The sequence below is a fragment of the Mus musculus genome, chromosome 9, assembly GCF_000001635.26.
Source record: "Mus musculus strain C57BL/6J chromosome 9, GRCm38.p6 C57BL/6J".
NCBI lineage: Eukaryota > Metazoa > Chordata > Mammalia > Rodentia > Muridae > Mus > Mus musculus.
The window spans coordinates 120,553,010-120,565,127 of NC_000075.6; the positions used below are offsets into that span (position 1 = coordinate 120,553,010).

The window sequence follows — 12,118 nt, forward strand, 5'->3', positions numbered from 1 at the left end:
TCGGTTCTCAGAGTCATCAGCATATAAGAATTACCTGGGAGCCTCAGCAATGGGCATTTTAAGCTCCCTTCCTCATGTGTGACCAAGACTAAGAGCCCACCCACCTCATCTCATCCCCTCCTCAGAGTCCAGGGAGCTACAGCTAGCTTGGAGACAAATAGTTCTCTCTTCTTGATCTATCTCTACCTAAATGAAGCATGCACATGAAGATAGCCAAGGTTCCAGGACAGCCAGGACTACACAGAGAAACCCTGTCTCGAAAAAACAAAAAACCAAAACCAAAACCAAAAAGATAGCCAAGGTTCTTCCTACTGCTATTTTGCTATAAATGGACATAGTGTCTGTCTTAGTTGGGGGTTTACTGCTGTGAACAGACACCTAGGCAAGTCCTTTGTTGTTGTTGTTTTGTTTTGTTTTGTTTTTTGTTTTTGTTTTTTTGAGACAGAGTTTTTCTGTGTAGCCCTGGATGTCCTCTGTAGACCAGGCTAGACTCAAACTCAGAAATCTGTCTGCCTCTGCCTCCCAAGTGCTGGGATTAAAGGTGTGCACCACCACTGCCCAAAAAGGCAAGTCTTATAAACGACATTTAATTGAGGCTGGTTTACAGGTTCAGAGGTTCAGTCCATTATCATCATGGCAGGAAGCATGGCAGCGTCCAGGCAGGCATGGTGCAGGAGTTGCTGAGACTTCTACATCTTCTGACATCTGGGCTGCTAGGATGAGGGTCTTAAAGCCTACACCCACAGTGACACACCTTCTAATAGTGCCACTCCCTGGCAGAGAATATACAAATCATAACAGGCCCTGTACCTGCACACATGTGGATGATACTGGATGGAGTGGGCTACCAAAAGACAGCATGAAGTTGGCAGGGTGGGGGGGGGATGGGGGCATGGTAAGGAAGAGTTGGAGAGGGAATTGGGAGTTGACATGGCCAAAATAATATGAGTCACGTGTGTAATGCTCCAAGGATAAGTACAAGTGACACCTGAGTAATCCACTGTGAGATGACCGCTCCGAAGGGCCCAGCCTGCTGCCAGCTTTTCCTTTTCCCTGCAGTATGGCGTCGTGCTCGATGCTGGCTCTTCCAGAACCACTGTCTACGTGTATCAGTGGCCGGCAGAGAAGGAGAATAACACAGGAGTGGTCAGCCAAACTTTCAGATGCAGTGTGAAAGGTAAAGGGGGCAGGAGGCCTGGGCGGGGGATGGGGTGGGGTGCGGGTGACAGGAGACTGAGAAGTACCGTGGCTGTCCATCTGTGGAGGCAGCTCTGTCCACTCCCTCCCTTTCCAGCCCTCTGCCTCAGAGGATGGTGGGGCAGTAAATGGTGGCGATTTCCTCCTTCAGTAGTCTCCTAGGTGATGGTGGGAAACGGGAGAGATGCCTCTGCACGATGAGAGCCGTGAGCAAAGAGTCAATATTTCCTTGTACAAATTCTCCAACTCGCAGTTTGCACAGGAGGATGTGATAAAGCCAGGTAGTGCATGCTTGTCGGGCAGGCAGTGTTGTAGGAGAGGAATGCATATACAGACAGATAGATGTAGACAGACAGACAGACAGACAGACACACACACACACACACACACACACACACACACACACACACACACACACAGAGGCATGTTGGGAACCAAGCCATGTTGGTGGCTTTCCCATTGCAGCCAGAGCTACAGACACTTCCATGGAGAGGCGGAGACCGATTCCCACCTGAGAGACACTAGTGAAAGAAAACCCTGAGGGTCTGGGCCTCAGAGATGGGCTTGGGTTTATTAAGGCTTGTGGTTAGCCACCATTCTGAGAAAACAGAGCCCAAATTAGTGCTGGAGAAGCCATGTGTCCTTGAGGGTGTGACACTAAGCCAAACTTTCGCTCTGTAATTTCAGCTGGAGTCTGTGGTCTCTGTTCCCTCAGAGTATTTGTGGATTCCTGGGGTGACGTCCTTCCAAGGAAAGATGGTGTTCTGAGGGTCCCATGAGTGCATATTGTGCCTGAATCACAAATGGCATCCAGGATGCCAAGAGCCCCTTCCACTGATAGACAGCAGCATGTGAGGGTGCACAGTGTGCCCAGGTGTGCCTACAGCAGCCAGAAGACTATTCTGGCTATCAGTCCTCAGGCACTACCCTCCACCTTGGGTTTGGGTTTTAATCTTTCTTTTTTTATTTCTCCTCCTCCTCCTCCTCCTCCTCCTCCTCCTCCTCCTCCTCCTCCTCCTCCTCCTCCTCTTCCCCCCTCCCCCTTCTCCTCCTCCTCTTCCTTCTCCTCCTCCTCCTCTTCCCCCCTCCCCCTTCTCCTCCTCCTCTTCCTTCTCCTTCTTCTTTCTTTTTCTCTCTCTTCTTCTTCCTCCCTCCCTCCCCCCCCTCTCTCTCATCTCTTGCTGACCTGGAGCTTAGTCAAGGAGCCCCAGGTACCCTCCTGTGTCTGCCTCCCCAAAGCCAGGATTACACGAATGTACCATTATACCCAGCTTTTGCATGCATTCTGGAGGTCAATGCTAATAAACACATGCTGTGTAAACATGTGGCCAACACCTTATCAACAAAACCATCTCCCACCCTGACGTTTTATTTAAAAGTCTTTTTACCACTGTTTGCTCTAAGGAGTGCTAGTGAGTTCTGACTGCTTGCTCTTCAGGCTCTGGGATCTCCAGCTATGAGAATAACCCCCAAGATGCCCCCAAAGCCTTTGAGGACTGTATACTAAAGGTCAAGGAACAGGTCCCAGAGCACCTCCACGGATCCACCCGCATTTACCTGGGAGCTACAGCTGGGATGCGCTTGCTGAGGTAAGGGCTAAGGGCACAAAGGAGCCCATGGGACCGAAACAGCCAAGAGCAACTTTCTGTTTGGAGGAGCAAAACCAAGAGGAGAAAGCCTATACTCTACTGTAAGTTTAGGCTTTGATAGATGGGAAATTTTAGCCAGTATTTTAACACCAAGAAAATACATACTTCTAAAATTGGGTTCCTTCTCGGTGATTTTACCAAGAAATGTAGAAAAGGTCTCACGTGACTTCTGATCACTGGGTGTCCTGTGCTTCCTTGGAGAACAGTTATTGTTTCTGGCATGGGTAAACAGTCAGCTAGAGTCTGTGGTAAGTTCAGGCCTTTGCCACGTAGGCTCTGCTCCTCTGCAGAATGTTCCAGAAACCTTTGTAAGCTGATACAATGCCTGCTCCTCACCCTAGTCAAAGCTTCTGGAATTTTTATGGAACAAACATCTCATTCCACCCACCCTGTTCCTGCTGAATCTGTAGGCATGACATTGATCCCAGGAACATTAAAAAACAAAACAAAACATTTAAAAAAACATATCTTTTATGTCTTTGTTTTGTTAAAACAGGGTTTCACTCTTTCTAGTGCCTAGGCTAGCCTGCAACTCACTATGTAGACCAGGCTGTCCTTGAACTTGCAGCCATCCTCCTACCTCTGCAGATTATAGGAGACAGCCACCATGCTAAGTCTTGTTTTGTTTTGTTTTGTTTTGTTTTGTTTTGTTTTGTTTTGTTTTGTTTTGTTTTGTTTTGAGACAGGGTTTCTCTATGTAACCCTGGCTGTCCTGGAACTCACTTTGTAGACCAGGCTGGCCTTGAACTCAGAAATCCGCCTGCCTCTGCCTCCCAAGTGCTGGAGTTAAGGGCGTATGCCACCATCACCCAGCAATGTGGGCTTTATCTAGAGAAGTGGTTCTCAATTTCTAATGCTGTCCATCCTTTGAAACAGTTTCTTATGCTGCGGTGACCCCTGACCATAAACGTATTTTTATTGCTACTTCACAACTGTAATTTTGCTACTGTTCTGAATTGTAATGGAAATATCTATGTTTTCTGATGGTCTCAGGCGACCCCTGTGAATGGGTCGTTCAACCCCAGAAGAGGTCAAGGCCTGCATGTTGAGAACTGCTGGTCTGCAGGGTAACATTACAGACAGGAGCTTTGGCAACACTATGCCTAGGTGGTTGGTGATACAATGCTGTTCAGCTCTGGTGGCCAGATAGATGCTGGTGTTTTTCTGTCTCCTGGTAAAACTCTCTCAAAGAATTAGAGGTTGAACCCTCCCTCTTCCCGTTCCCTCATGTTTTTGGCCAAATGAGTTCCCTTTCTGTGATGCCCCAGAGACCGTAGTTACTGCTGGGCCCTCTCCAATCTGGTTCTCCACTGGTCTGAGGTAGAGCAATTCAGATAAGAAGTCTGATTCCTCACCACCTGAAGAATGGACCAGCCTGGGGTCTGGAACGGTGATGGCAAACGGAGCTTCCACCAGAAGCTATTTTCCTATCTTGTGCCAGCAGGGGCCGGGAAGAGGATGTTTCCTCGCTAAGGGGATTGATGGACGGCCGCCACGCCTCTGTGCTCAGCCTCTTGTGTTCTGTGCCTTGCATAGGTTGCAGAATGAGACAGCAGCTCGTGAAGTCCTTGAGAGCATCCAAAGCTACTTCAAGTCCCAGCCTTTTGATTTTAGGGGTGCTCAAATCATTTCTGGGCAAGAGGAAGGGGTGTATGGATGGATTACAGCCAACTATATAATGGGAAATTTCCTGGAGGTGTGTGGAAAGAAATGCATGGTTTCTGATCTCTCCATTTATCCCGTCCATCCCCGTGGGTGACAGCGGAGGTGGAGGTCCATGCTCAGGGGAAGCAGAGGGGACAACACCCAAGGAAGGGCTTTGACATCCTGGGCCACCATGTTTGTAAGAAACCTGGGGAGGATCTAAATTAAACACTGGGCTCTGGATGTTTAGAAGGGCAGCTTAAAGAGGACCCTTCCAAGAGGCTCTGTGACTGCCTGGAAATTACAGAGCCCTCAGTCTTTGTCCAGAGTCCCCAGAGAGACAGAATCTTCTTCACATTGTGTCCAAAGGTCTCCTTACAGTTCAGTCCCTGCAGAGGAACTCAGACTACATCCCAGACTAGACTTGTGAGCCCCCACGAGTATATTTTGAATTTTAAGAATAATTGGCATGATTAATATTTGGGTAATCTCACACAAACCCCACCTGACTAGCTTCCCCTAGCCTCCGAGGCCTAGACTCAGTTACCAGGGGTCACATTTCCCTACTGGGAGCTACTAGCAGAGCACCACACAATCAGGCTCTCTCTAATTTTTTTTCACCTCCCTACCTGTATACTCCACACACAGCTCATGAGCTGCATGCATTTGTGTTATCTCACAGATCATCCTATAGTCCCTAAAATAAGAGGGGACCAGCCCCGAGTACAGCCATGTCTCCCTGCCTAGCAGTAGCGGCTGGACCTTGGGTGGAGAGCCCCAGCAGTCGGCAACGGTGTCTTTGGCTTCTCTTCTCACTTCCTTTTCCCACTATGCAGAAGAACCTGTGGCACATGTGGGTGCACCCGCACGGAGTCGACACCACAGGAGCCCTGGATTTAGGTGGCGCCTCCACCCAGATATCCTTCGTGGCCGGGGAGAAGATGGAGCCGAACGCCAGCGACACGGTGCAGGTGTCTCTGTACGGCTACACGTACACTCTCTACACACACAGCTTCCAGTGCTATGGCCAGAATGAAGCAGAGAAGAAGTTCCTGGCCATGCTTCTACAGGTACCAGGGTGGGAGGGTCTGAGCCAGCGAGGAGGTCTGCCCTGAGTGTCTGCCCTCACTCCAGTCCGCAGAGTGGATAGAAATAACACTAGAGACCCATGCAATCCTGGGGTTTCCTTCTCACCCTCTCCTCCTGTCTCCCTTTCCTCCTCCACTTTGTTAACCATTTTCAGAAAAATGGAAGCAAGAAAAACTAGGGAGGATCAGGCTGCAGTGATAGCTCGGTGGAGAAAATGCCCTGTCAAGCTTAAGGGCGTGAGTTCGAGTCCCTAGGCAAGCGTGGCTGGGTGTATTGGTATGTGCCTTTAGTCCCAGCACTCGTGAGGTAGAGGCAGGAGGATTTCTGTGAGTTAGAGGCTAGCCTGGTCTACATAGTGAACTCCAAGCCAGCCAAGGCTATATAATGAGAAAAGGCCTGGCATAGTGATACATACTGTAATGTAAGTGGAGGCAAGCATATCCCTGGGGCTGCCCAGCCAGTCTTTCCTATTGGGACAATTCCAGGCCAGTGAGAGAACTTGTCTTAAAAAAAAACAAAACAAAGTGTAGGGCTGGTGAGATGGCTCAGCAGTTAAGAGCACCGACTGCTCTTCCAAAGGTCCCAAGTTCAAATCCCAGCAACCAAATGGTGGCTCACAACCTTCCATATCAAAAATCTGATGTCCTCTTCTGGAGTGTCTGAAGACAGCTACTGTGTACTTACATATAATAAATAAGCAAACAAACAAATAAATCTTTTTAAAAACTATTAAAAACAAAAAAACAAAACAAAACAAAAAACCAAAGTGTGGCTGTGCCTGGTGGCACATGCCTTTGGTCCCAACACTATTTGGAGAGGCAGGCAGATCTCTCTGAGTTTGAGGCCAGCGTGGTCTACAAAGATAGTTAGTTCCAGGACATCCAGTGCTACACGGAGAAACCCTGTCTCAAAAATTCAAAAGAGGAGCCGGGCGTAGTGGTGCATGCCTTTAATCCCAGTACTCAGGAGGCAGAGGCAGGCGGATTTCTGAGTTCAAGGCCAGTCTGGTCTACAAAGTGAGTTCCAGGACAGCCAGAACTACACAGAGAAACTCTGTCTCGAAAAACAAAACAAAACAAAACAAAATCAAAAAAGAAAGAAGGAAAGATTTGTTGATCTTTCAGATGTCAAGGGTTCAGTTTCTAGCCCCCACGTGGTGGCTCACAACAATCTATAACTCCAGTTCCAGGGAATCTAATGCTCTTTTCTGGCTTCTGTGAGCACCCAAACGCTTGCACGTGCATGTGTGCACATGCATACTCATACATACACAGAAATAAAAATATTTAAAAAGGCTAGGTGGAGTAGCACATACTTTTGTTCCTCGCATTCATAATGCAGAGGCAAGTAGAATCTCTATGAATTTGAGGCCAATCCTGGCCTACATAGGAATTTAAAAGCAAGCCAGGGCTACACAGTGAGACCCTTTCTCAAAATAAAATATAGTAAAATAAAATAAAATAAAATAAGTAAAAAAGAGGAGCACTACCTGGCGGCCTCTGACCTCCTCCACAGGTATGTACACACACACACACACACACACACACACACACACACACATGTGTCCTCATGCTTGAGCAGCAAGCACTTTACTAACTAAGCTATCTTTCCCCACCCCTCCCAAATTATTTTAAAATAAATTTTTATGAATTTTAGTATGTCAGTGTTTGATTTGTCTGCCTGTTTTGTACATGAATATTCAAGTCACAGGAAGCATTCTTGGCAGGGCTGTGTGGAGTGCAAGCCTCTTAAGATCTCTGCTCTTTGTCTGGCAGCAGCACACAGCGCAATGCTGCCTCTCAGCCTCTCCCTTGGCATCGCAAGGTAGTGGTGGGGAGAATCTTCCAGAAGGAAAGTGCCCCATCTCATACACCCCCCTGTCGTACCTCCAGAGCCCTTCCACGGAAGCCAACATCAGCAACCCCTGCTACCCTCAGGGCTACAGTACCGCCTTCACCTTGGGCCATGTGTTTGGCAGCCTGTGCACAGAGAAGCAGAGGCCAGAGAGCTACAACTCCAGTAAGAGCGTCACCTTCATGGGAACTGGTGACCCACGACTGTGCAGGGAGAAGGTGGCTTCTGTGTTTGACTTCAATGCTTGCCAAGAGCAAGACGCCTGTTCCTTTGATGGCATTTACCAGCCCAAGGTTCAAGGGCCATTTGTGGTAAGAGGCCAGTTAGCCTGTGTGTGTGTGTGTGTGTGTGTGTGTGTGTGTGTGTGTGTGTTTATCTCTGACCCCCCGGGGGGGGGGCCTCTCCCGCCCCTTTCCCTTCCTCTATCCTGTTTCTCACTATGCCCTCCCCTGACTCACTGACTCTGTCCCGCTCACAGGCGTTCGCAGGCTTCTACTACACAGCCAGTGCGCTAAACCTCTCAGGAAGCTTCTCCCTTACCTCCTTCAATGACAGCAGCTGGGACTTCTGCAGACACACTTGGAGCGAGGTCAGTATTAGAAAAGAGAGGGTGAGCATCAGGACAGACCGTATGACATTGCTTAGTGTGTGTGTGTGTGTGTGTGTGTGTGTGTGTGTGTGTGTGTGTGTGTGTGTGCGCATGCGCGCGCGCACGTACAAGCATATACATTTATGTATTTGTATCTGTATATATGTGTATTCGTGTGTTTACTAGCTCTAGAGGCAGTGGGACCTAAGAGAATGGAGCCAATAAATGAGGCAGATTGAAGTCTCATAGCCAACATTATTCAGAGCATCGGCCAATTCAGACTCACAAGAGTCATATGAGTAAAGTGTGCAGGCACAGGGACAAGCCTTGACTTCCGTGGAGGCTATAAACAAAGATCAATGGCCAGTTGTATAAAATCTGAAGAACTCACTCCTATCTGCTACATCTGGGAGAAACACAGAGACATATTCCAAGAACAGTTGTCTGCTCTGAAGAAACTGAGGTCACAAGACTCTTGTCTGCTTTTCTTGGTGTTTTCTCACACGCACTCAGAATTCTCCCCACACAACTCTGTTCTTGACCACATCCCTACATGCGTGTGTGTTCACACGACTGTATGTTTGTATATATGCGCATGTTGTGTGTTCAAGGTTAGCATGGGCTAGGTGAGCCCCTAAATGAAGTGAATTAATGAAAGGGAAAAGGCCCGGTAGGTTGAAGCAGCACATGGTGCAGGTGACCTCGTGAACCTTCTGGATTCTGATGCAACACTGGGTAGGAGTCTCAGCTCTTGTGCAGTTGTGTTAATGCCGTTTTCGTCTTGAAATCATGGGTGACAGGTTTTGAAACACCACTTGAGAGTCACCTGTCTGCTCCCCCTCTTGGGTGTCTTTATCCCCTTTCCAGCTCCCAGCCCTGCTCTCCAGATTTGATGAGACGTATGCCCGGTCCTACTGCTTCTCAGCCCACTACATCTACCACTTGCTCGTAAATGGATACAAGTTCACTGAGGAGACTTGGCCTCAGATACGCTTTGAAAAAGAAGTAAGTGCAAACAGGGAGTGTCTTCTCTTCTTCCATAGAAAGGTTTGTGGAAGAGATCAAAGGTTAAAGGATGCTCTAATCTTGCTGGTCACCTGTTGGTGCCTCAGGAAAAGAGGTGACAAGATTTCAAGTTGCTCCCAGAGTGCTGCAGACAAGGAGAATGCTGGAATTAAGTGGACGGATGGTGAGGCTCCTGAGGGTGGGGCTGCTGGGCATGCCAGATGCGGGCCTTCAGCTCAGAGCTGGAGCCCAGTCAGTGCCAAAGAACTTTTTGGTAAGACCATGAAATACGAAAAGTGTCTGAGATATTTCATCCCCAAAAAACTGCAAGTTGAGCACACTTTTTTTTCCTTTTTTCTTTCTCTCTTCTTCCTTCCTTCCTTCCTTCCTTCTTTCCTTCCTTCCTTCCTTTCTTTCTTTCTTTCTTTCTTTCTTTCTTTCTTTCTTTCTTTCTTTCTTTCTTTCTTTCTTTCTTTCTTTCTTTTTGAGACAGGGTTTCTCTATGTAGATCAGCCTGTCCTAGACCTCATTCTGTAGCCCTGGCTGGCCTGGACCTCACTCTGTAGCCCAGGCTGGCCTGGACCTCACTTTGTGAGTACAGGGATTAGAGATGTGCACCCACTACCCCTCCTGGCTTATAATTTATAACAGAATAATTAAGTACTCCCTACGTTATACAAAAGACAATGTAAGATACAACTTTAAAGGTGTGAGGCGTTCCTATTAGCACCTTTTCATTAAATAAGAATTTTTTCGCCAGGCAGTGGTGGCGCACACCTTTAATCCCAGCATTTGGGAGGCAGAGGCAGGCAGATTTCTGAGTTCAAGGTAGCCTGGTCTACAGAGTGAGTTCCAGGACAGTCAGGGCTATACAGAGAAACCCTGTCTCGTAAAACAAAAACAAAAAAGAATTTTTCTCTTTGAAGGGGCCAGAGGTCACTATGTTTACAGACAAAACTTAAAGAATGGAGGGGCCACTTGTCTAAGTAATAGAAAGAGGATAACAATAGATAGATGGATGGATGGATGGATAGATGATAGATTAGATAGATAGGTAGATAGATAGATAGATAGATAGATAGATAGATAGATAGATAGATAGTTAGGTAGGTAGGTAGGTAGATAGGTAGATAGGTAGATAGATAATAGATGACAGATGGGTGATAGATTGATGTGTTGGATAGGTGGGTAAGTAGTATAATGTTAGATGATAGATTTGATGATGACAGATATGTGAAAGATGACAGAAGATAGACAACCAGAAAAAGACAGAAGGAAAAATAAATTAGTCACGTGGATAGATAGATGATAGCTAGATAGATAGACAGATAGACAGACAGACAGGCATTGCCTAGTGATCTAAGAGTTCAGGAAGCAGAAGGACAGCTGACTCAGGCAGGATATCACCTTGTGACTCTGTCTGGCCAGTACTGTGTTCCTCAGCTCTGAGAGGATGTTCTCTGTTCAGGAATAGCTGCAGTAAAGCCTGCAGGATGTCTGGAGCCATCCTGGTCAATTCCAGCTTTGGCAAAATTGAATTAATCCAATCAATATCCTGAATTAAGCTTGGGACTGTCTATTTTCAACTGAGTTATCTAAGGGGGGGGGGAGACTCAGTTGAAAATAGATCATTGGCCTGTGTGCTGGGCCCTGCTCCGCAAGAGCAGACATCCACTAAGCCTAGCGCATTGTAAGAATGAAGACTATCTGCACTGAGTACCAGTCTGCATTGAGGAGACATCTTTGGTTTAAATTTGCTTCTGGGAACTGGCCAGATGGCTTAGCTGATAAAAGCTCTTCCTGATGAGCCAGATGACAAGAGCCACTCCCCAAACCCACAATGGAGAAAGATTGACTCCAGTAAGTTGTCCACCGACCTCCATATAGGTGTTATCACATGTATGTTCACACATACACACACACATACAATATACAATGTAAACTTTAAAATTTTTACTTTAATTATATGTAAAAAAAATCACTCCTGGCCAAGTGGTTATCTACTTATATGTTAGTTTTTTGAGACAAGATCTCACCTTGTAACTTTGGCATGCCTGGAACATATATGTATACTAGGCTGGCTTTGAACCAGCAGAAATCTACCTGTCTTTGCCGCCTGAGTGTTAGGATGCCACCACACCCCAGGGCAGGGGAGTAGGTCAAATATAACAGGCCAAAAGATTTTCTACATGGGCACTGAACACATTACTAAAGATAGACAGACCCAGGAGATACTACCAAACCACAGAAAGCAAGACTGGATGATTTTCAGAAAGAGAAGTAGCCGTCTAGAAAAACAGAAGAGCCAGTGCTCATGCCTGTGATCCCAGGACTTGGGAGGCGGAGGCAGGAAGGTCTAGAGTTCAAGCCCAGCCTGAGCTACTTGAGACTCTGTCTCAAAAAAAAAAAAAAAAAAAAAAAAGAGGAAGTCTAGGAGATGGCACAAGCAAGAAGACCTGCAGTTCATCTCCAGAGTCCATGTAAGAAAAAGTCAGGCACAGTAGTGTGTGGCTACAATCCCAGTTCTGGGGAAGAAGCAGAGACAGGGGGATTCTTGTTGCTTGCTGGCTCAGCAGTCCAGCCTAACCAGTAAGCCCAGGGCCCAGTGAGAAACCCTGTCTCAAAATGGACGGCTCCTTAGGGACAGCCAGAGGCTGACCTCTGGCCTTCATACACGCGTGTGTACACACGTACAGAGAGCCGCTTCTCCAGCCCCCATATACCATTTTGAGTCAAGAAAGGAAAAACATAAATACAGGAAGTAGCACTAAGGGAGACCTTTAGAGTGGGACATTGGAATCCAGACTCGTCAGTAATGCCACCGGTCACAAGGCTTCACAGGGAGATGGCTCCCTCTAACATACACTCCACCCCAGGCAGAACCCTACTTCTCCAGCACCATGAAAAACAAGGAAGTCCCACACTCAGTCTCACAGTATACACCCCTGCAATCCTAGCACTCGGGTGTGTGTGTGTGTGTGTGTGTGTGTGTGTGTGTGTGTGTGTGTCTCAGGAGTTCAAGGTCACCCAGGCGTGGTAGCAAACACCTATAATCCCAGTCCTCAGGAGGAGGACGCAGGAAGACTGGGAG

At 47.4% G+C, this 12,118-nt stretch overlaps 1 protein-coding gene across 1 annotated transcript in view; it reads left to right on the plus strand.

Moving 5' to 3' along the window:
• Entpd3 (ectonucleoside triphosphate diphosphohydrolase 3) overlaps window positions 1-12,118 on the plus strand; it is a 28,510-nt gene that overhangs the window by 13,192 nt on the left and 3,200 nt on the right. Inside the window, exons 4-10 of the mRNA NM_178676.5 lie at window positions 1,060-1,177; window positions 2,636-2,786; window positions 4,383-4,542; window positions 5,327-5,560; window positions 7,472-7,744; window positions 7,912-8,022; window positions 8,890-9,027. Coding sequence (NP_848791.3) covers window positions 1,060-1,177; window positions 2,636-2,786; window positions 4,383-4,542; window positions 5,327-5,560; window positions 7,472-7,744; window positions 7,912-8,022; window positions 8,890-9,027 — 1,185 coding nt within the window. The remainder of the gene's footprint in view (window positions 1-1,059; window positions 1,178-2,635; window positions 2,787-4,382; window positions 4,543-5,326; window positions 5,561-7,471; window positions 7,745-7,911; window positions 8,023-8,889; window positions 9,028-12,118) is intronic.